Below are 24,270 nucleotides of genomic sequence, written 5' to 3'. Positions count from 1 at the left end.
TGAAGTGGAGCGTGCCACGTTTGCGAGCGCTACACAGTAGGTGATCGCTTCCCAGATGAATTTCCATACAGCGGTGTTCAACTATGACAGCCTTTTACCAGCCTCACACTGCCTCAACACTGTGCACTTACCACACCACAACCGAGCTTCTCAGATTACTGGAAGTGGGTGTTAAACCAGAAGATTGTACTGATATCGCACCAAATAAAGTTAGAACTTGTCACTATGATGAATGCTGAAACAAATTATGAGCTCTTCCATAGCAAAGTCTTTTAGTGTGAAAACTCAGATAAGGCAAATGAAATGTTGAGATTTCAGGACACTGTGTACTTAAGTGCTATGAGTACAAATCAGGAATGCTGAACTGCCATGGAATCGAAGTAGCCTTTTTTTGGCAAAGCCTTTGGAAAATTGCCGTCAAGTTTATATCATTTGGGATCTTGATTTTATAGCATTTTGCGTTTTTCCCCTCATGGGTGAAAAGTCCTATGCTTAGCTACGCCAGCAATAACAATCCAATGACTTTGAACGCTTCACATATTGACTGTGAAGGTCCAATGGCCGTTAGCATTTTCCTGAACACTTGGGAGCAGCTCTGTCCATGTGTTTCAGCAGTGAAAACACATAAATCTCATCCCAGAATTTGAATTCACCTATGATATGTGTCTTACGGTGAAGGCAGGGTTTATTTATCCTGTCTTGTGTCTGCCTCCTTCTCTTCCCTACGACAGTACCGCTCTATTTACATCTGGAAGTTTATTTATGTGTGCCAGAGAAATAATATTGTAGCCCCTGGAGGAAGTGCTCATTGACCTTATAGGGGGTCTGTGTTTGGGCTGCTCTGTGTGTGTGAGAGAGTGTGTGTGGGTGTGTGTGTGTGTGTGTGTGTGTGTGTGTGTGTGCAGGGTGCTTGTGTTTGATGTGAGTCAGCTGCTGGTTGTTCTGCTCAGCCAGAACTGCCTCTGGTGTCTCTATTCCAGCAGTGAACCCCCTCCACACACACAACACACCCACCCACACACACACACACACACACACACACACACACACACACACACACACTACCCCCCTCTCGTCAGGGCCCAAATGCAGCTTTTGGCCGACGACCAGAAGGGCTGCTTTGGTGCAGGCAGCTGAGATGAGACGTTTGTGTCGCCAAAAGTTAAGAGTGTTTAGAGTACTTGTTAAGGCACAGCAGGGTTTGCTGGAGGTAAAACCTCAGTGAGATTTTGCAGAAGTCAGCACTGTGCGGTGTGTGTGTGTGTGTGTGTGTGTGTGTGTGTGTGTGTGTGTGTGTGTCTGTGTGTGTGTGTCTGTCTGTGTGTGTCTGTCTGTGTGTGTATGTGTGCGTGCATGCACAGATGATTTTTAAGATGTGTGTTTTTTAATTTGGGTTTGATTGTGTGTGTGTGTTTGTGTGTATGAGTGTGTGTGTGTGTGTGTGTGTGTCTGTGTCTGTGTACACATCTTTTATGTACATAAAGATGTGTTTGATTATGGCCGCTGGTGTGTGTGTGTGTGCACAGGGTTAGCAGCTTAGACATCTGTCTCCACGCGTCTTCATTCTCGGGGATGTGTGTGTGTTATCTGTCCACAGGTGGCGGGGAGGCAGTACTCCCTGTGGGACAGCTTCCTGGTCCAGGGCAGGCCGGACGGCCAGCAGGAAATGACCTTGGGGCGACTGCTGGAGCACATCAAGGTTCCTGCGCAATGCACACTGTACACACACACACACACACACACACACACACACTCAGACACACACACACACACACACACACACACACACACACACACACACACACACACACACACAGACACACACACAGACACACACTCACTCAGACACACACACACACACACACACTCACCACAGACTTGTGCACCCCATTTTTCTCTGAACTAGGTCCTGATACAGCCATAGGGCTGTTCATATCACCCACTTTCACAGTCCTCTCATCTCATGTCTTTCCATTTCAGTTCAGAACCATTTTGGTCTATCCTTGTATTGTGTAGCATTGTACAGATACACACTGAAGATTTGTGAGTTCTCTTGAAAACCTTTGGAAAAGGAAAGTGACGCTTACATTTACTGGATTGATTTGACCTCACTGTTGTGTCTCTAAATTTGACCAGAGGAAGACATCTTGGGTCCATATTTACCAAAGATGTCTTCCGCTTTCTTGCATGTTCCCATCAGATATCACGGCAATAAATTGAAATGTACAGCACGTCACACAGTGGCTGTGTGCCACTTGCACAGAGAACCACTGACTTTCCCATTGTTGTCAAAAGCTGTTTACGGGAACTAAAATGCACCCGTTTGCAGTAGGTGGTTAATGGGCAATGACTGGGTGTTTAGATGCATGTGTAGATAGCATTGATGGTCCTAACCACCCTGGGCTTTCTGCAGGCACAGTGGGAGAGCAATGCTAAGTGGTGTGCTGATGGTCTCCCGGGTAGAAAGTGATGGGACTGCTTTAGACCAAGCTTACAGCTGGCACCACTGAAGATCAGCTTTGACTTACTTAAATGAGTGTGCTTAAAAGTGTGTGTGTGTGTGTGTGTGTGTGTGTGTGTGTGTGTGTGTGTGTGTGTGTGTGTGTGTGTGTGTGTGTGTGTGTGTGTGTGTGTGTGTGTGTGTGTGTGTGTCTGTGCGTGTGTGTGTGTGTCTGTGTTTGTCTTTGTTTGTGATTACATTGCATTACGGTTCAGTCTGTAATTGGTTTGCATGCTGTCATCTGAATGCCTGTGGAGTCAAGATGCATTACTTCGGAACATTATCTTCATGTTATTTCAGCAAACACATAACCTGCAGGTGTGTCGTCTTTACTATGGGAGAGCATTATTGTACAACGCTGAATCGGATCACAGGCACAGACTACTGCAGAGGTATGGGCTTCCCTTGGGGGACGCTGTTATGTCGGTCTCTCTCTCTCTCTCTCTCTGTTGCATAATCCCTGTTATGTATGGCTTCTTATGGGACTGCTTTGGGAGATAACAGAATGTAAACAAATGGCGGATACATTCTCACCGTGTGACTCTGGCTCCTTGACAAGCTCTTCATCATCGCTACACCACTGTGTAACCGGCACATCTCAGATGTGGCACTGCACTCACTGCATCTCAGAACAAACATTCTAGACTAGTTTGATTAAAAAAAGAGCACTTTGATGTCATTTTGCATGACACAGCGTTGCACAGACACACACACACACACACACAGTCATACACACAGTATGCGTGTACTACACAGTGGTTTTGCGGCCTTGTTTGTTTACCCAGTGGTTAATGAGGGGATGTGGTTCCTTGTCCTCAGGGACTACGTGCTGTCGAGAGGGGTGTTTGGGGTATTTAAGACGTTCTCTGCTCCATTAACCCTCGGCATTCCAGCCCTGCTTCGATCCCGTGTTACACTGCGTGCCGGAGTCGGTCTAGTCCAGTCCAGTCCAGGGCTCCTGGACACAGTGGCCGTCCTGTCCGTTTATTAGCATTCCTGGGTGGGGTGGGAAAGTGCTGGTGGAGTACCTTGGCAAAACAAGCCCTTATGCCACTACACACACATACACAAGCATACACACTCATACACATGTACACACAAGCACATTATGACACATCGGTATCCCAAAATCCATCAGTCACCCATTTCCTGCTTTCTCTGGTCGGACCAACTGCTGAGCAAGTTCTGAAAAATCATTACTCTGCCAATCCCACAATCACCAGTAGGCCCACAAAGATTACTGTAGACAGAACATTTAAAAGCTCTCTCTCTCTCTCTCTCTTTTTCTGTCTCTCTCCCTCTCTCTCCTTTTCTCTCTTTCTCTCTCCATCTGTCTGTGTTTGTCTTCCTCTCTCCTATCTTCAAGTCGTCCTGTCTCGTATTGCTCTTTCTTCCTGCTGGGCTCGGAGTGGTCACTCCGGACGGCCATCAGACAGGGGGAATGGGGTGTGGACAGCACTGCGAGCTTTACAGATGCCCCAAACAGGAGTCACATCCTGAGCTGTCATCATGACCTGGCCTCAGTCCCTGTCCTCTCTCTCTCTCTCTCTCTCTCTCTCTCTCTCTCTCTCTCTCTCTCTCTCTCTCTATGTCTCTCTATCTCTCTCTCAATTCAATTAAATTCAATTGAGCTTTATTGCCATGACAAAAAAATAAAATTGTATTGCCAAAGCATTTCTTAGTACATATAGTACAAGTAGTTGTATGTAAGAGAAAGAAAACAAAGCATCATGTATCATTACTGCATCATCATCTCTCTCTCCTTCTCTCCCTCCTCTCTCTCTCTCTGTCTGCCTTTAGCACAATCTTTCTCCTTATGTCTAAGTCCTTATGACACAGTCGTCTTTGCATTAGTTGCAGAGAGTAATTTCTATAAGGAACATGATATCGTCTTTTTTTTTCAAGAGATGCAATCAGTTGAAGTAAAGCAGTGTTACAGTATGTATGATCTGTCTCTTCCAGGGTGACTGAAGTGGTGAGCAGTGTCACAAAGACAGAGATCCCTCCCCATGTGGAGATGCTGGAGATGGTGCCCTCGTTTGTAGAGGAAGAAGACGGAGACAGTGACGAGATCCCCCCCATACAATATGTTCTCGTATGACCTTTACAAAAATAGGGTCATCTCTTATCGTCCACCTCTTCGGTTCATTCACATGTCTATTTGTTTTGTGATCTTCAGGACAGATTAGTCATAGTAGTTATTTAAATTAAAGACCAGTTCAATTGAGAAATGAGAATAGGGTCCAAATAACGTTAAACATTTGGTTTGTAAAATTGTTAAATGAATTCTTATATTATACAATTCGTATAGAAAAATTAGTATCATTTGTTGTCGGATGTGTTGTCTGGTATGCCTTCCTGCCTTGCCAGAGTTACTCACTGAGGTTAATGTAAGCAAAGAACATCAAACTGATAGCTTGATGAAATACCTGCATCTGTATCCCGCTATTATTTCACCAATGGGGAAGAATGAGGAAACAGGCTTATATACCGGCAAATGGCCAAGCATCAGTCATCCTTCTTCACACTTGCACCGACCTGTCTATACAGCCTAAAGACCAGTGTTTTCCTAACAGTAATCTAACATAATTGGGTCTTGCTTGTTTTGTTAGCATGATTGTGCAGTGCTACAGTGCTAATCACAACTGTGACTGACTTTCTGTAGCGACCTTGGGGCTTAAAACAGGCAGGGGAATTTATATAGCTTAGGAGATTTAATGTAAAACAGTAAGGTTGGAAATGTTGTCTGTGTATAAAGACTAAATGAAAATCCACCTCTAAGAACAAAGATGACGGCATTTATGTGTCACATCAATACACATACATATGCTGAATATGTGGTCACCTTCTGTAGGTCTAACTTGGCTTATTTTCTTTGTGTAGGCGGTTTTGTTTAGGGTGTGAGCTCTCCTCAGACAAAAACAGAATTCCCCCGCATGACATGCTGACCAGGCTTCTCATCATTGTGAACTCCACTTCAGTGTCTCTTATTCCAGTCTTAACTCTTTTCAGCAGGCCTAGACAAACACTGTAAACCTCCAGTCAAGCCCATTCAGATTCAGGAGCCGCTTTGAAGTGCTGAATGAATTAAGTATTTAACTGTGAACAAGTCGAGGAGGCTGTCCTAAGGCTGTCATTAGGGGACTCTGCTTTTCTTCTATTAAGCATTATGGGAACATGGAGAGTTGTTTTGGTAGACATCCATTCTCTCCACTGACTTGTAACTGTTGAATTGTTGTCACTGTGAATTTCCAGGACAGTCCAATAATGACGTATGTGAAATGTGGACATTCTTCCATAAGTCTCTTAACACATTCCAGCATGGATGCAGTGTAATATGTTATTCCAGCATTAATTTAATGTAACATGATACTTATGTAATGTGTCCTCTTAAAACTGATTTCTACTCAATAAATTGAAGTTTATTTGTGATCAAAAGGTCTTCTCCTCTATTTTCTATCCCGAGTAAATGATGCCCTGTTTTTAGAGTGCAACACACTGTTGCCTGAGATGTGAGTTGCTCAAGTGGTGCTCATGAATAACTGGTCTAGGAAAATGCCCTGCAGACGATGACATGAGATGTGACCTCTTTACACTGGCCCACTGCAGATTACTGAGGATCCAGCACAAAGAGTGTTTATGGGCCTATCTACATAAAGAAGCATGTTAACAGCCTTTCAACAACTTCTCTGACTACAATGACTTTGTAAATGGCTTTTAGATGTAAATAACTCCAAATGACTAACGGATTAAACAGACTCAGGTGCATAAAGTACTTCACAGATAACTAACTCGGCACAAGTCATACCTTTCTTCATAGAAAACAAACCTTTTATTGGGACACATTTCATTTGAACATTACCGCATCAACAATATTGAATTCAAAGTAAACACTTGTGAGGGAAAGTCTTATTATTTGGCAATATAGTCCGTTTAAGTTCTCTCAGTTCAGATATATCCAATGATATCATTGCATATGATTGGCTGTCTGCTGCCAGACTTCATGAGGGCACTGAACTGGTAGTAGTCTGTTCCGAGTTGGTGTAGTCCTGTATGCGACTGGTGAAAGAAGGGTTTCTGTGCCTGCACACCCACAGGGCAGGACAGTCTTTTGGCGCTTGTGTCCATAGCTTTGCCTCGCCCCTCGGTCACCTTGGACATCCCAGCCAGCCTCCGCCGCACGTTACCCAGGAAGTCTTTGGCGAGCCGGCGACCGGCGTTCGGCCGGACCTGCGGGGTCTCGGGGCACTCGGGAAGGTCCATCCAGTTCTTGATGAGGTCGGCGAAGCTGTTGTCGCCGAGCACCAGCGGCTGGCGGTTGCGCCCGCGCGTCAGCAGCGACGTGGTCCAGTCCTCGGGGTCGCTGGCCTCGAAGGACGTCCAGCGCTCCAGGCACGCGTCCGACGTGGACTTGGGCCGGATGCGGTTGGTGCGCACGCAGGCCGACGCCGAGACCCGCACGTTCCGCGTCCGCCGCAGCACCACGCCCTCGTCCTGCCACGACGCCTCGGAGTAGCCCGAGTCGAACTCCAGGCTCTTCTCGCTGCTGGGGGAGCCCTGGGCCAGTCTTCCTCCTCCTCCTCCACCACCTCCTCCTCCTCCACCTCCGCCGCCACCCTCTTCCTCCTCTTCCTCCAGCGGGCTGGCCAGGCAGCAGGCCGAGTCGTAGGTGCTGGCGTCGCTGGCGTCGGAGATGCGCAGGCGGCTCAGCCGCTCCCGGTGCAGCGCCCTCTTCTGGCTGAGGCGGGACACGGCCAAGGGCCGGCAGCCCACGCCGCCACCGCCAGCCGCCTCGCACGGGTCCCTGATCTGCTTGAGGTCCTGCAGCGAGCGCATCATGTAGCGCATCTGGTCGCGGAAGCAGTCGCCGGAGTTCTGCAGGCACAGCTAGACGAGAAGAGGAGAGGAGAGGAGAGATTAGGACTTCATAAATCCACTTCATTTACAGGCCTTCAGCTGCACTTAAAATGCTCTCACGACTGCGTCAGCGCTATTACCCAACCATCTCTCACACTGTACATCTAGTCCGCATTACAACACAAGCGTGGACTGAGAGACCAATTTCATCAGCACAGTTAAGAGTCCCTGACATCAACAAGTGACCACAAAAAAAGCAGCCATCGCCCTATGTCCGTATCTTTTCCTCAATTCTTCTAAAGCTTTAAAGTCAGATATTTGGCACAAATGGCTGCAGTCAGCATACTGAGGTCCAGTGTCCAGCTGTGGCTCTGCACTACAGTAGGTTATGTGTGGGAAACGCTGGAGAGCCTGTCTCCAGGGAGATGGCGCGGTAGTATATCACAGCAGTGGATTCATCAGTATGAATTGTGGGAACAGGATGCAGAAGGGGGAACAGCCTCTCCGCCTCTTCAACAGGCGAAGAGGAAGTATAAAAAACGGCGATGATGAATCTCGCACAGGACGGCACTTCCTTCACTCCACCTAACTAGAGGATGTTATGGTCATCTGCAGCTCTCTGTGGGGAAATGACCTCACCTCTTCACCATTTTGGGTCCAAGTTAAATCAGCATTATCTAGGGGAACGGGCTCGCCCTGTTGCTTACCCAATAATTCACCACTACACACAAAATAATGGAGCAATAATCTGGCTACGGTTCCTCCAAATGTGAAAAACGGCAGGCTCCTCTTTCTCAACAGATGGAAATTGCTCTTATCCACTCTAAACTCAGATATTATTATCGCAGCATCTGTTTTTTTCAACCTTGCAGTCATATTGAAAAATGAACACCCTATCTAGTTCCCCACTTAAGTTACAAAGGGGCCATGTCTCAGGAGAAAACAATTTATTTTATAGTTTCCCCCGTCTAAATTCAAACCAACAGAACAATCCAGAACCCTTCCAGGAGCAACACTGGTGCCTTGGTCAATAGCTTGGCAGAGAAATAAAATCCACATTTTTGTCAGGATGAAGTCATTCATTCTTTTGCTAACCACCCCCAAAACTACAGCAGACTTAACTTCCCTGCAGGATATACTCAGACAACAACAACAACAGCATCTTTACACAGGCCCCACAGGCCCCACAGACCCATCAGCCGCCCAAAGCCACAGTAAGGGACCCAATGATGATGGGCCAGTGTTATTACAGCTGTCAGTGATAACCTGGCCATTTGGCTCAGAATGAGAGGGGGAAAGTGAGATAGCTGTGAATTTATTTTAAAAAAAAAAAAGAAAAAGAAAAGAAAATCAAAAGATGTACTTTCTCTTAGTCATGAATTTGCTTCAGAAAGTAGTGATGTTATAACTGACTCAAGGGTATGCCTGCTGATGCCTCACGTTATTATCATGTTAGCATAGTTTTGTCTGCTGGCATAATCCTACAAATGTTAGGCCCAAACGCCACTTTATAAAGCGATGTTTAGTGTTTAACTACGAGTAGATTACAAAAGACGTCTCAATAGTCGAGACATAAAAATGCCACGGTGGACTAAAAAGTTATAAGAGACCACCATACGGTTTTGATTAGGCGTAATCAAATCATTGTATGGAGCTCGTTTTCTTTTGCAGACCCAGAGTCAAGAATTTAAGGACTCAACGCGTCAACCACTGGCTATACAGTTTACTGTTAAAGTCCGTCTTAAATTACTGTATTTCCACAAAACCAACAAGAAAGGCGTCGGGCAAAATCACTGCCAAACTACTAAACTCCGGCCACAAGCATGTGCGCTTTGATCTATACTGTTCCAAAAGCTCCAAAAAAGTTATGTGGTATAACCAAATGCATGGGATACTCTACAATATGCACAACATGCTCTTAGAATACAATATTGCATTAGACCCCAACCGAATGTCCTACAGATGTTAGGACTATTTCCTCTTGCGTGCGTGAATTTTGGAGTGGCACAAATTAATTTGACAAAAAAAACAACAACAATTGTGCATCGTCTAAAGTGGATATTACTCACCATAGTTCTCCGTCAGATGATTAAATCAAAAACGAATCACCAAATGAAGGTCAATACGATGAAGGTATCCTGCAACGAAAATAAAGTTTAGATTAGATTAGATAATGTGTTTTTGCTGTAGCATGCAACATTACAATTTCACATGACAACAAAATTCACAACATATATATATGGCACTCACTCATGCAGACGCTTCTGAAGTTGTTTTTCTCTTCTCAAAGTTTAGTTATCCAAAATGCAGAGCGCACGAGTATGTTGGTGACCACACGTTGGAAGGTCTCTGACTCAATGCGCTGAGGATGAGTTCTTGGTCCAACTTTGTGCGCCGTTCTTTTCCCGTCAATAACACCACAACCAATCAGAGGCGCGCATCACACGATCGGCCAATCAGTGAAGAGGCGAAATGTGATATAGAACACCCTCAATATTATCCTATGTTGTGTAGTGATTTCTTTTGAGCGCTGGGTAGTAAAATTCAAAATGCAGTGTATTCTAAGACGTGGTTATAGACAATGAGCAATGAATTATTCGAGCAACCACTATTTATTCTCATCTAATACTGGATTAAACTTTGTTAAAATACTATTTTGTAGAGGTAATACTTGCGTGCAATGTCAGTGGCTTTTACAGACATCTAACGATATGTTTGTCATTTAATGTCATCACACAGCCTTTGGGGCCAGTGATTCTGAAATAACCATGTTATAGCTGAAATTGGATTTTAATATAGCCTATACGCACAACACAGGGCCATTCTGAATCAAAGTTCAGTATATGTGTTAACAGCTGTATCTCAAAATGAACATGCACAAGCCATTGTAAAAAAAGATCGTAAAATGAAGAGGGAAAGGCCAATGCGAGTGCGTAGAATGCGACTTGCGTGAGAATTGGGAAATATCAGGCCTGGGCTTTTACTGCCACCAGAGAGGGTTAAAGCGGATCTTTGCTGCCACCTTGCGAAAAACACACTGAAGTAACAGCAATGCTGGAATTCAATTCAAGTCACTTCGCTATTCCCCCTTACTTGCCCCCAACCGTGAACGGCCCACTATTCACTCACTTAACACCTTTAACACACCGCGTTAAGTGCAGTGATTGGAGACGCCATTGTAATGCCATGGCCTCCGGCCATTATAGACATTCCTGTTGGCGGCTTCACAATGGTAGGCCACGAGGCAAGACGGCGCATGTCGTGGGAGGGGGTGAGGATCGTTGTGCGTGTGTTGTTTCGTGAGCTGAATGCAACCTATTCGTCAGGAGTAAGGGATCATTTGGATGCCATCTGACAGAGCGCTTAATTCAAATATATGCATGTATATCATAAGCATAACACCACTTAAAACTGAAAGCAGTGTCAGGTACAATTTCATAATTTCACTCACATAACCAGTTGGATAGCCATAGGCCTACTCAGTTTTATTTTCTTATTTGCGTTAGATAATATATAAGCACACATGATGTGTAGAGTAATTAATTTACTATTTTAATACCACTCACCCCATGCTGCTTTGGCACATTTATCACGTTTCACATTCAAACTGCATGGAGAATATTTTTTAAAACTTTAACAATTTTGCCAGATCTCCACCAGGTGGCATGAGATACATGGCTAAAGAACACACCTGATGTATATACCACTTCACCTAGTGAAGCTAATGATCACATCAGACCAGGTTGTGCATGCCATTTGTAAATAGCGATGATCTTTTCCAAATGGTTGTCTAAATGAGTAGACAACACATTTGTGTACATTGACAGACTCACAACAAAAGCTGCATACAATTCTTTTCAAATGTATAGATTGCTAATGTGAATGAATACCAGCACCATTCAGGGACACTTAGATGGACAAAAAACATTATTTTAATGGTAGTCAAGTATACTGTTCCCCTATGTGTGTGTGTGTGTGTGTGTGTGTGTGTGTGTGTTTGAGTATTCATGTCCAGGCGCAATCTTTCAATTCAGTGTGAAGGGGCATGGCCTTCTAATATGACATTTGACTCTAGTATGTATGTATGTATGTATTTATATAATTAGGGTGTGGTCATGCCCAGATGGGGTTTAACTGCCATGCCACACTGGCTCCTAACTGAGATATGAAATCGGACATATCAGTTTTCTGCCCCACACATTTGGTTTTATGTGATGTGATTACTAATTGTCATTTAGCATTAGTAATCTTACATTCTTTTGAAGCAGCCTGCCGTTGAGTGAATCAATGCAGAATCTGCTCACAGTGCAGTTCCTCAGTGCGTCAAGAAATGTCAAGAACGTTTCTTTGTCATGAATACAGATTAGATCATTTAGAGTGTGTGACAATGTACGTCTGTGCAATATGTGATGGTATATGTAATCCTAACCCAGGAGTGCAGCATAGCTCCTCAATATGTATCTCATAGGTATATGGCAAGCCCTGATCTGGCACTTACTATTGGATCAACACCTGATAGGGTCGCATCATATCGGTCAAGTCAGTGGGAATGAGCCGTGGCATTTTAGAGGGTGCCGACCTTCGGATAGCGACAGCATGTTCATCAGGTCAGCGGAGGTGAGGCCTGGGGCTGCCGATGGCCACGCGCCCGGGGCAGAGGAGCTGGCACCTGGCAGCTGTGACCGGCACATCCATTAGGCCAGATCAGCCGCCCTCAGCAGCTGCCAGTCCCTGAGCGAGGGGACTTGACTCAGATGTTTGACATGGCGCCGGGAGAGAGTGTGTGTGTGTGTGTGTGTGTGAGCGAGAGATAGTGAGAGAGAGAGAGAGATCTGTGTGAAGTAATGGCATAATGAGATGCTCTTTCTTGCAGCTGCAGTTTGCCAAAGACCCAATACAAATTCACAGCCAGAACAAAGAACAAAGGCTGCAGTGTGTCAGACATGCTGGCTACTCTGATTCCAAGTGAAAATACAACTGCCTGGCTTGGCAATCAAACTCTGAAATATTGGTTGCATGTACATCATTGCCTTTCTGGCTAAATTAAAGGAGGTTTCTTTGGGCAATCATGTTTTACTGCAATGCTATATTCACCATCACAACACAAGACACATCAAAAGATGGTATTCTAAGGACTCAATCTTTATTTGCATTCTCATTGTGCATGTATAAGAAAGAATATCCTTTGCTGATGCACCCCAAATTTAAGCTAAACATGGAAACATTTTCTTACTCTCATCAACATGATACCCCTTTATTTAGCCTTTTCCCTTAACATTGTGAAAAACACTGGTCCTAATTTACATTATAGACAACTCAAATCTCTACAGACAGGTGTCAACATAATCAAGGCACAGACACTGCAAAACATAAGTGAATGCTACAAAAAAGAAATGAGAAATTTGTACATGTTAGATACATATATTTTAAATATTGGTCAAAATGTACAGTGCATGTGATTTTTGTTGTTGTTGTTGTTGTTGTTGTTGTTGTTGTTTGTTAGCTCTTTTCTAGAAATCACACAAAACCTTTGATGGGATTGAGATACTGATGGGCTTCAAGCTGCTCTAGGGTTAGCATAGCATGCAGTAGAAGGTACACTGTTAGCCAAGTGTGGAATTAATGTAAACATTGTCTCTTAAAAAAGCATTTTCATTTACCTTTCAATCAGTCATTTCCTGTGTTTTACCATTACAAAAAATGAGCACTATAATACACAATTAAGCTAGATAAAATTTTCACATCAGTTAAAGAAAATGAATGCTGTAATACAAAAGATCCTTTTATCCATTTTTTTTATTTTTACGATAAAAAGAAATACTGTCATAAAAAAATGCTTGTAAGACACAAAAAAGAGTACATTTGTATCAATCTCCTCAAAATTAAATATCTGATGCACAGAGCAAAACAAATCAAGTGAAAAAAATGAGAGAAAAATCCAGTGACCAAGGGTGTGCTGATTTAACTGACTGATGGAGGTCCGTCTCGGTAGTTCATTGGGGATTCCTGATGATTCTTCTGTACTGAAGACTCTCTCTGCTCTTCAGAGACCACCTGTTCAATAGTATGTCACCGGTTGTGGCGAGGTTTGAAACCTAAGGCAGAATGACGATGCAGATATTTCTGCCAGGGTTTTGAAGCCTACACGTTTATGCAAGCTGTTACCGTTGGCTGGCTAAAGAGAACAACGCAGCCTGCACTTAGCAAAAACAGAGGCGATTTTTCTGGACCTACCGAATGTGGTGCGAGTGTCAGAACAGTGTGAGTGTGTGTGAGAGGTCAGTGTGGATGAGAATGTGGATGGGCGAGTGCGTGGGTGTGCGTGTGAGTATCCATGTTTGTGTTGATCTTAGAACAATCCGCAGTCTTTGAGGTTGTTTTTGATGATGACGTCGGTGACGGCGTCAAAGACAAACTGGACGTTCTTGGTATCAGTGGCACAGGTGAAGTGTGTGTAGATCTCCTTGGTGTCCTTCTTCTTGTTCAGGTCCTCAAACTTGGTCTGGATGTAGCTGGCCGCTTCATCATACTTGTTTGCTCCTGCAGAGGACAACATGAAAGGCTGATTAGTATTGTGTTGTAATGTAAAGGAAGGTATAGTGATCTATAGGGTTAGTTTGGTTTGACTTGATTTGTGACGCGCGAGTGTGTGTGTGTGTGTGTCTGTGTGTGCACACCTGTGTATTCAGGGAAGCAGATGGCCAGAGGACTGCGAGTGATCTTCTCCTCGAAAAGGTCCTTCTTGTTGAGGAAGAGGATGATGGAGGTCTCGGTGAACCACTTGTTGTTGCAAATGGAGTCGAAGAGCTTCATACTTTCGTGCATGCGATTCTAACGTGACAACATGACAGACAAAGGAGGGAAAGGGATGTTGAGGTTAGATCAGCTGGCTGTCACACGCACCTCCTGACCACTTGGTGGCAACAATACATCACGTTCTTATGGACCACTTGGATTTTTTTCTCTCTATATGGCTCCCAGTCAGCAAAGAAAACTCACATTGAACAATATGGGTCTAAAGTCTAAAACAAATAAAAATAATTAATAACTAAGCAAAATCTTTATAGTACCATGAGCGAGATCCTCAGAACATCGGTGGGTCAGCTCAAAGTTCTCACACATCACAATGGCTTTAGTTTAAGCACAAGACACTTTGCCTGGCATTTAAATTACGACTGCATATTTGGTGGCTGTTCCCTGTAGGCCCATGTCTGAAACTGCGCTAAGGGGAAAATGGCGGGGCACGTCTGAGACGAGTCTGTGGTCCCCTCACCATCTCCTCGTCCTCCGCCAGCACAAGGTCATAGGCACTCAGGGCCACGCAGAAGATGATCGCCGTGACGCCCTCGAAGCAGTGGATCCACTTCTTCCTCTCCGAACGCTGTCCTCCTACATCAAACATCCTGGGAGGGACAGGGACAGCCACAGACAGAGAGGAGGGAGGGAGGGAGGGAAGGAGGGAAGGAGGGAGGGAGGGAGAGAGCAGTTACAAACACTCTGTCTGCATGTATCTGTGTGCACGTACTGGAGGAGACATTTACAGTGGCAAGGAGATGTCACCCAGTGAATCATGCCAACACTGGCTGATTGCGTCCTGCTTAGATAATGTTGCTGGAGAAAAAAAAAACACAGGTCGCAAACTGAGCCTCTAACAAATATTCACATATCCATCCATACAACTATCCAGTAAAAGAGAGGCGTCTTTCTGTCACACACACATGCACATGTACACACACACACACACAGTGTCACTCTATTAAACTTATGTGGCATGCTGCTGGCAATTCCAAACAGTTCAGTTTCCATGGTGACTATGAGCAGGACAGATATGTGAGGCGGTCATTTGTACCCTCCCTACGATGGCAGCCATATTTAATTCATTAAGTCCAGGAGTGACAGGGAGCTGCATAGTGAGTGATTGTGATAACCTGCTACAATATTACAAGTGATGATGGCAAACTTTATTGGCTTAGAAAGTGATTTAAATATCACATGCTTTGCCCAGAATGCCCTGTGGAAAATGAATGCCCTCACTCTAACACACACACACACACACACACACACACACACACACACACACACACACATTCAATTTCATGGCTATTAGGGCAAATGGTCTTGCACTTGTGTTACTCACTTAAAATGCAGGTCTTTGAAGGTAAAGTGGGTCTCAACAATCCCAGTGGTCTTCACTCTGGTTCGAAGCACGTCCTGCTGGGTTGGAATGTAGTCGGGCTTGGCTATCCTCTCAAGGTCATTTAGGTAACTGTGGAAACAGAACACGTCTATTTTAATGGACAGAACAAGTACCCACACGTGGAAAATTCCTGGACTAGTTTTAAACTGACTGCAGTGTTTTGCACTTATTCTTATGCTTTTATTCATTCAAATGAATGCATGTCATTAAATACACGCACTACTACAGTTGCACACCAAGGATGCAATTGGATAGCCAACAAAAAAAATACACACAAATGTGTCAAGTTTGTTACATGGAAATACAGGTTTTATTCATCTACTGTCTGAAGACTTTCTCCTCTAGATTCAGTTAATGAATAGGGTGTCCGATACCCTCTGGCAGGCTTGAACTCTAATTGGTAGCCACTTGACAAGTTTACACAGATAAAATATATATATTAAGAAGTTAATTTAGTGCAGCAGAACCATTATGTCAAAAAAACTGAGGGAAGTGTCATCCTGGTTAGACACAAGGCTAAATGACTGTCTACACATTGTGATGTTGTCTGGCAACAATCAGAAATGGGCTGCATGAACAATAGTAATAATGTATCCCAATTTGTCCTATTTACTCAAAATAACACATAGAACACGGTTTAAGATGAGAAACTAGGATACAAGTGTCTAGTGTACCACAGAGCTGTCTCATGTCTGAGTCTTGGGGGATACTGACAGACTGCCAAGCCAAGGAATTGCTCACTCACTCCCTCTGCCACACACACACACACACACACACACACACACACAAAACACCCCACACAAACACACCCCCTTCTGCTTCCAAATCCAGTTTCTGCCATGACATCCTGAATCCATCTGTCCTATGTGCATCTATTCAGTTCAGTTCAGTTCAGTTCCACTTAATATGATCTGAACATAGCAGGGTACTATAATAATATACTATAACGTAAGAGTATAACATCAATAGGTGGTGTGTGTGTGTGTGTGTGTGTGTGTGTGTGTGTGTGTGTTGTGTAATCAGAGGAATAGTACTGTGAATAACTGAAGTCACTGAGCCAGGTTTACTGGCATGACAGGGTTCACGTAATAAGGCAATTAGTGATCCTCTGGAGAGAGAGGGGGATTACAAGCTCTCTCGATGCCCCAAACCCACCAAACAGTGCGGCGCAGCCGGAACAGCCTCTTTTCAAAAGAGTTTGTTGTTCACCAAAATAAATGAGCGCGACTGGATTCCTAATTGCGGGCGTGGAGAGGACCACAGAGGGTCGTGGGAGGTGTGTGTGTGTGTGTGTGTGTGTGTATGTGTGTGTGTGTGTATGTGTGTGTGTGTGTGTGTGTGTATGTGGCAACACAGGGCACAGTGCAGCTGACAGAAAGAGTCGCTGGTGTATTCATTATGCCTAGAGCGGCTCCCTGTCCGAGTCGCCATTTCTTCCTCTGGCTCCGAGCTCATTCCTGGAGCGCCACATTTGTAGAGTGGGAACACTCAAATGCACAGATTCTGCAGAGGGGAGCGAGCCACCCATCTGTTCATTAGTTTGTTTTAGGGGGGGAGGAGAGAGAGAGAGACAGAGACAGATAAGCATCCAAACAGGGGAGATGATGTAGGGAAATGCAGACAAGGCGGAATGACAAAAAAAAACAGGAAGAAAAGGTGGAGTGGAGGTGGAGAAATTCCTCAGCAACAGCGCCGGGCCAATTCATCTTACACTGTGTGCGGTCCAATAAGGACAAACTGCAAAACAGAAGCATCTGTTGCCAGGTTGGCATACATTCATCATCTTCTCTATGAGAGAGACTTGATCACCCTGTCCAAGCTTAACGTAGACCCCCAACCGCAGAACAGAGAAATGTATGTGTCAGTTGTCAAGTCCAACTGTCAAATTGTCCAAATTGCCAATCGCCTCCGACCCTCGGATCACCCATCCACACTTGTATGATGCAAAAGCAACACGCTGGAGGAAAGGAGAGATTTACACATCAGCAGCAGCATAGAGGCGTGAACAGAGAGAGAGAGAGAGAGAGAGCAATCATCTATGCAGGTGTGAATTTGTTTATTTAGAAATGTGCTCATTTTGACCAGGGACTGCACACAGTCTCTGGCACTTCATGGCTGCGAGGGAAAGCTCGCAGTCAGAGCCAGGTGAGGAATGACGTGACTCACAAATATAGCAGTTTACTCCAGTGCTATTGCTTAATCAGCTGTAGCCTATTCAGTTATGAGCAAGCAATATCAGGCTGAAATCTTCATGAATGACTCATGTTAGATCATAATCCCTTTAAATGTTATCCACAGTGATCTTAACAAGGAACAAATCAAATGTCCTCAAACTGCATTCTAGGGGGTGATCTGAGGCCACGCATCACAACATTTACATAATAACGATTCACCAGAACATCATCAACATATACCAGCTTTTTCCAATTAGATATAATAACATTGGACACTATCTGATGTAGACAATGGCCCTGTCCCATTTCTCTTCCCTCTTGGTTTTGAGTGCCCTCAACAGTAAAGTCCCCTCGACGAGGGAAAAGGAGGTGATCTCTTACTAAGAAATGGGACATCACTATATGCAAATGTTTGTGGTGAACATAGCGAACATGCTCACCTAACGCGTTTACCTGTAGCAACCCACAGCTATTTTCATTCACGAAAATGCCGGTTCCAGCCGGTGTGTTGCCTGTTGCGTGGGCTGTGTTGGTTAATGTCTGATTGAACTCTGGATAAGCCCGGGATACTCATGTTAATGTGACCACCAGAACACACATCCTGACTATTGACAAAATTACCCAAATCAGATGTACTTTATATGGACAGGCTCTCTCGAAAAACTTGACAAACACAAAACTTATGTTCAAACTAACGTATTCCAACATATTTCGAAATGTTAACATGCTTATTTGCAAAAATGTCTTTATAACGGAGTTGTTCCTTTCCAGCGATGTCTGCCAATCTTGGTCATCTCATCATCCACTTCGTTTTAAGCCTGCATTCGGACCTCACTATATTTCGAGAGTTGAAAATAGCAACCCCCCTTGCTCCCTAAAGTAATTGGTCACCCTACCCCTACACGTGAACGCACAAGAACTAGGGTTAGAGCAAAAATCTAGGGGAAGGGGAGGGATCTGGACAGGCCCTTAATTTCATTTCTTTGTGGATTTCTGCCATTTAACTTTAGATCAGATGATGCAGTTCAAGTTTTCAAATTAAAGTGGAATTCATGTGATGGATATCTTCTCTACCCCACGGAGAGATCAATGTCTTTTTGTCGGTCGAACAGACACTGTCTGTTCATCATAACTCATCTCCCTCTGCCTTGTACAATAAGAACTGCTGAGTGGTTAATGACCTGCGTCATTAATCTGAGCACCGTCCATGCGCTGGCACACGTTAACATCCGTTGGCGTCAGCACGCGACCCGCGGTCCCTCAGGAGACCATCAGGTAGGCCCGTGTGTCCTCTCCGCTTCCATCAAACCTGCAATACCGATGTCCTGCCTGCTACCAGAAGCAATCAGTGCTTCCGTTGTGTGCCTACTCGCCGACGGAGTGATTCATTTTTCATCAGTGCTGTATCTGGGTGGGAAGGGTACTACGCAAAGGACACGGATCTGTATGGGGGGATACAGACACTACCCAAAGTTTTTTTTTTTTTTTTTTTTCAAACATCACTGTCCTTGTCAACCTCTGGGAAAATCGTAGCTGGGGCGCCAGCTAATTCTGGCAACAGCTCACACCTCATCACCTCACAAAGTCGACCCACCTTGCCGAAATCTTTTTTTTTTTTTTTTTTTTGTCTCTGCCTGGGTAACCGAAGCCATATCGACAAGAGCACGAGAGGCAGCATCCAGAGGACAAAATGCTGGTCGTGACCGGAACAGGTACCCTTCCCTCTAGCGCATGGGGCTACAGCGAACGAGTTGGCAGATGGGAGCTGCCCATGCCATCGAGTGCTCAGTGTGTGCTTTGGAGCCCGATACACTCCGCACCCAGAGAGACCCGGGCAAACCCAAATCTTCCCTTTCACGAAATAATCCGCTTTGCTAAATCACCGTGACACGACCTTACACTCTCATTTAGCGGTTTAGGAATATTGGGCAGAAGTGTGCAAACAAAGCAGAGGAATGGAGTCGTCGTCAGCTCCACACAGGTAGAGCAGCAGCAGCAGCAGATACGCAACTGATTAGCATAAACCTCATTATGTCCCGCTCATCCGCTTTTCTTCAAGTTTATTATTTCACCTCATTTGGTGATAGAAAAAAAAAAAAGAGGGACAGGCTTCTTCGGAGGAATGCTGAGAACCTACGCTCATACATACAGTAGAAAAGCGCTCCCGGGTACGGAAGTGATACAGCTTGAACAGTTAATGCACTGTAGTCACTGATTTGAGAAACTAAGATGGCTCTTACATATACACTTTGTCCTGTATGCTCCCCTTACTTGCTGAAAGCTGATCTGACATCAGCACATCTTCCCTTCTGAAAGAAAACAGCCTGGCTTCAGGTGGTTTGCTGGTTGACCAGCTTGTTAACTACTGTAGCTTCTTTGACTATGATGGCTGACCAGCTAGACCAGCAAAACTCTTGAGAAAACATAGATTCAGCTGGTTTACCCAGCTTACGATAGTAATTCAGCTGGTTTTGCTTGTCGTACCTTCTGAAGCTGGTCATTTTAGTTGGTATTGCTAGTCTACATTGCTGGTTTTTACCGGCCATGCCAGCTGATGTTGGTCATTCTAGCAAACCAGCATGACCATCTTACACCAACAAATGTCAAGCTTGGCAGGCTGATCTTACAACAGTATCCCACATGACAGGCTGGTCACACCAGCATGACCAGCTTCCTCAGATAGTCACGCCAGCGTGTCCACCTGGGGACCTAACCAGCTATACCAACAAAGACCAACAACTATAGCGGGAAGAAAACCAGCAAAGATCAGCTAAATCCAGCTAAAACCATCTACAGCATAAACTTTTTTTCAGTAGGGTTTCCAGATAATCACCACTTGCAATGGACTCTGTGTTGAGTCTGTCAAATGGGATGTGTTGAACCTGGTACGTACTATGCGGCGGAGTCGTTGAGCTGGTACTCTCGGGCTCGGGTGAAGCAGTTCTGCACGCCGCCGTCGGCCCACAGCCTCCGGATGACGCTGGACAGGTCCTCGGGCAGGATGCCCTGCTCCTCAGCAGCCGCTGACAGGGCGAAGAGCTGCCGGGCATCGTCCTGCAGAGAGAGGTGGGGCATCACAAGTCAACATGGCTGCACAGTCTCAGGCTGTCATTTAGCACTACACCTAACAAAAGTATGCTCCAATGAGACTCTAATGGGTCTTAATAATTCTTAACCTTTGTTTGTTTGCTTGTTTGCTTGTTTGTTTGTTTGTCATCTCCATCTGAAGGTGATATGACGATGAGTATGTGCTGATGACTGGTGATGATTGCTTACAGCAGATATTCGGTTTTGAGAGCTTTTACATGTCAAGGAGGCCATGTTTTCACTGGTCATTTCTTGGTTGGTTGGTCATTAGTAGGATTGTGTAAAAACTATTGACCTGATTGACACTTGGTGGAAATATGTAGCTTGGAACAAGGAAGAAACCATTAAATTCTGACGCAGACCTAATTCAGGGGCGGCCACATAAATTTGGTGTTTAGCTTTTTGCTAACGTTGCCAGATACAGAATTTGGCCTTGGCGGATGGAGGTCTGTGGGTTTGGCTGTGTGGCTGTGGCTTTTGATTCCACAGCTCGCTAAAAGAGGTGATGAATAAAGTGATTGATCAGCTTTACTGGGCATCGGGACACAGAGTTGTTCAGCTCAAGCATTCAGAGCGACGGCAGGCTTGGGCTTACAACTTGCTTCCTCTCTCGGCATTAGCGCAGAGGTGTTAAGGGAGAACGAGCCGTAAAGTGCCCTTGCGGATTTGGGTGTCTGACAACAGCTCTTAAGCCATTTAAGAGAGCGGTGCTCCTGGAAATTGCTGGTAGTTGGAGCAGATGAGGCGTTTAACAACCTCCCGAGTCTGCTTGAGGAGGATGGTCATACCCTACTGCCTAAAGCCAGGGTCTGCCCACACAATGCTATTACATACCATAAAGGACATCAGAGAAAAGGATTTACAAACACCGCTTTAATGCATACCAATGAGGCAGCATGTGTGCAGTTGTGTGTGTGTGTGTGTGGGGGGGGGGGGGGAGGGTCTGTTTGCTTGTATTTGTAAATGTATAAATATTCCATTGTGTCTAAATTCCAGAAGGACACGGAAATGAATTGGATTATGATATAGAATGCCTTCACCACTGACACCCAATTTCTCACCCTGTTGCTCCAAGTAACAAGATGAGGAAGGCAAGGAAGGCATATACAACAGCTCAGATCCGATGCATTACAAGAACACAGTGTGAAATTACTTTTCTGCAGAGTGATTATCGGTTTACACTGCGTCCAGCCACAGTTTCATTACAAGGTGTGTGTGTGTGTGTGTGTGTGTGTGTGTGTGTGTGTGTGTGTGTGTTTGTGTGTGTGTGTGCATGTGTGCGCGCAATGGTAAACAGACTCAAGTACAGCTACAGCTGAGGAACAAACTGAAGGTCAAGTGTGTGTGTGTGTGTGTGTGTGTGTGTGTGTGTGTGTGTGTGTGTGTGTGTGAGTGAGTGAGTGAGAGTGAAAGTGAGAGAGAGAGATAGAGAGAGAGAGATAGAGTGTAAGTAAGAAAGAGAGACATTGGTCCACTCTCTGCATTACCTGAGCATCAGTGCCAAGAGATGGGGTCTGAATGAAATAAAATAAAAACTAACTACAGCCATTTAAAGACCTCTTCCAAGAGTACATTATCTTGTCCCCTGTTAAGATTGCTTCTCCACCCTAGAGAACCTTTCGTTGAGAGGAAATAAGTGGTCGCACTGGTCGAATTAATGTCCTCTCTAAACAAACACTGAGCGATACAATAGCAACAGCTCTTGCTAAAAGTACCGGGGTCCATCCCAGGTGATATTATCTGAGTCATCCAGAGGCGAGGCTGGTGTGTGTCAGGGGACCATGCAGTGAGTCACACGTACCGATCTGCTAGTCTCGCCGTAGTCGATCTTCAGGTTGCCCATGGCTTTGATGATGGCCATAATAGACTGGATGGTGTTGCTGTAGACCACAGCTCTGTACTGCTTGCACTCGTCTTCTGAGTAGCCGTCCTCGTGGATAATTCTGGAAGAGGCGCAAGTGGAAGCGGTGGGGTTAGAGAGATAGAGAGAGGGGGAAGAAGAGAAGAGAAGAGAAGAGAAGAGAAGAAAAGAGAGAACAACTTCGGACTGAGGAAAAGAGGCACCAAAACCAAATCACACATTCCAATCAGCCTGATTTAGCTGACTTCTGATACATCGTTGCATCGTTTACAGCCAGTCAAAATGAATCATGAATTATGCATGTTGACAAATAGCAACAACATTTGGAGAGGGGTGCTTGTGTGCGGAGAGGAGAGGAGAGGAGAGGAGAGGAGAGGAAAGCAGAGGAAAGGGAAGGGGGTAGATAGGAGAGGGAAAAGGAGGAGAGGAAAGGGGTGGGGAGTAGAGAGGAGAGGAGAGGAGAGGAGGGGAGGAGGAGAAGAGAAGAGAGAGGAAGAGAGGCAAGGAGAGGAGAGGAGAGGTGGAGAAGAGAAGGGGGATCAGCCAAGAGCCAGTAGAGTAGATGTGTGAAGCAGACCAGGACTCTGCTGACAGACCAACACCTTGACAGCACTGCGTCCTATTCCTGTGCCATAGAGCAGCTCTGTCATATAGCTGCTGTCAAGGTGGTTGCACACATATCCAAATATATATATATATATGTGTGTGTGAGATTGATACCATGCATCCTTTGCTTAACGTTGTGTGGCTGGTACGTATGTGCCATATGTGTTTGTGGACTTTGCACACACACACACACACACACACACACACACACACACACACACACACACACACACACACACACACACACACACACACACACACACACACACACACACACACACACACACACACACACACACACACACACACACACACACACACACACACACACACACACACACACACACACACACACACACACACACAGGATTTATGTTCTTAATTTGGCCTTGAGATGTCATGCAGTGTGCCTCTGCTGAAAAATGGCAGTGTCATATGGTTCCCTCCCCATGTTGTGTAAATAATGAAGATATTGAGAACCTGTGCCCCTGTGCCAGTTACACCCCCAATGCACACACACACACACACACACACACACACACACACACAAACACACAAACACACAAACACACAAACACACACACACACACACAAAACAAAAACAATATCTTACACTGGACTGGCTTCCTCCTTCCTCCCTCCCAGCAGCACCAGAGCATAATCTCACACCGCGTATGTGTGTACCTTCCCCTGGCCCAGGAGTGATGGAGAGTGTGTGTGTGTGTGTTAGTGTGTTAGTGTGTGTGTGTGTGTGTGTGACCACTGAAGGGGAGTAAATGTGAATGGATGTCGACTCCTTTGGGTCTTTTCCCCTCTGCCAAGGAGAGCTCCCCAAAGCTAGCAGACAAGACTCTCACACCACCGCAACCTTCCCTCTCTCCCTTCTTCCTGCCCTCTCTCTCTCCCTCCCTCTCTATCCTCTCTCTCTATCCTCTCTCTCACTTCCATTGTGCCCATCTGCAGCCCACATCTCTGGAGTTATTGAGAG

The 24,270-nt window shown here is 45.2% G+C and overlaps 3 protein-coding genes across 3 annotated transcripts in view; 1 reads left to right on the top strand and 2 right to left on the bottom strand.

Moving 5' to 3' along the window:
- Positions 1-5,930, top strand: part of uba7 (ubiquitin-like modifier activating enzyme 7) — a 51,549-nt gene extending 45,619 nt beyond the window's left edge. Inside the window, exons 22-24 of the mRNA XM_062546242.1 lie at positions 1,598-1,699; positions 2,801-2,892; positions 4,463-5,930. Coding sequence (XP_062402226.1) covers positions 1,598-1,699; positions 2,801-2,892; positions 4,463-4,601 — 333 coding nt within the window. The 3' untranslated portion in view covers positions 4,602-5,930. The remainder of the gene's footprint in view (positions 1-1,597; positions 1,700-2,800; positions 2,893-4,462) is intronic.
- A 385-nt stretch (positions 5,931-6,315) lies between these two features.
- inka1b (inka box actin regulator 1b) lies at positions 6,316-9,735 on the bottom strand. The gene is made up of 3 exons (XM_062546241.1): positions 9,608-9,735; positions 9,427-9,495; positions 6,316-7,387 (listed from the first exon to the last, which is right to left on the bottom strand). Exons 2-3 carry the CDS (start codon positions 9,427-9,429, stop codon positions 6,449-6,451), a joined length of 942 nt encoding a protein of 313 aa, XP_062402225.1. The 5' UTR covers positions 9,430-9,495; positions 9,608-9,735; the 3' UTR covers positions 6,316-6,448.
- Positions 9,736-12,483: 2,748 nt separating this feature from the next.
- The window catches only part of gnai2b (guanine nucleotide binding protein (G protein), alpha inhibiting activity polypeptide 2b), a 43,158-nt gene continuing 31,371 nt past the window's right edge, over positions 12,484-24,270 (bottom strand). The window contains exons 3-8 of the mRNA XM_062546240.1: positions 22,617-22,758; positions 20,622-20,782; positions 15,495-15,623; positions 14,631-14,760; positions 14,035-14,188; positions 12,484-13,897 (exon numbers count right to left, since the gene is read on the bottom strand). Coding sequence (XP_062402224.1) covers positions 13,707-13,897; positions 14,035-14,188; positions 14,631-14,760; positions 15,495-15,623; positions 20,622-20,782; positions 22,617-22,758 — 907 coding nt within the window. The 3' untranslated portion in view covers positions 12,484-13,706. The remainder of the gene's footprint in view (positions 13,898-14,034; positions 14,189-14,630; positions 14,761-15,494; positions 15,624-20,621; positions 20,783-22,616; positions 22,759-24,270) is intronic.

Source organism: Sardina pilchardus, chromosome 9 (assembly GCF_963854185.1).
Source record: "Sardina pilchardus chromosome 9, fSarPil1.1, whole genome shotgun sequence".
Taxonomy (NCBI): Eukaryota; Metazoa; Chordata; class Actinopteri; order Clupeiformes; family Clupeidae; genus Sardina; species Sardina pilchardus.
The sequence above is the reverse complement of the archived record's forward strand: the minus strand, read 5'-3'. Positions and strand labels throughout refer to the sequence as shown.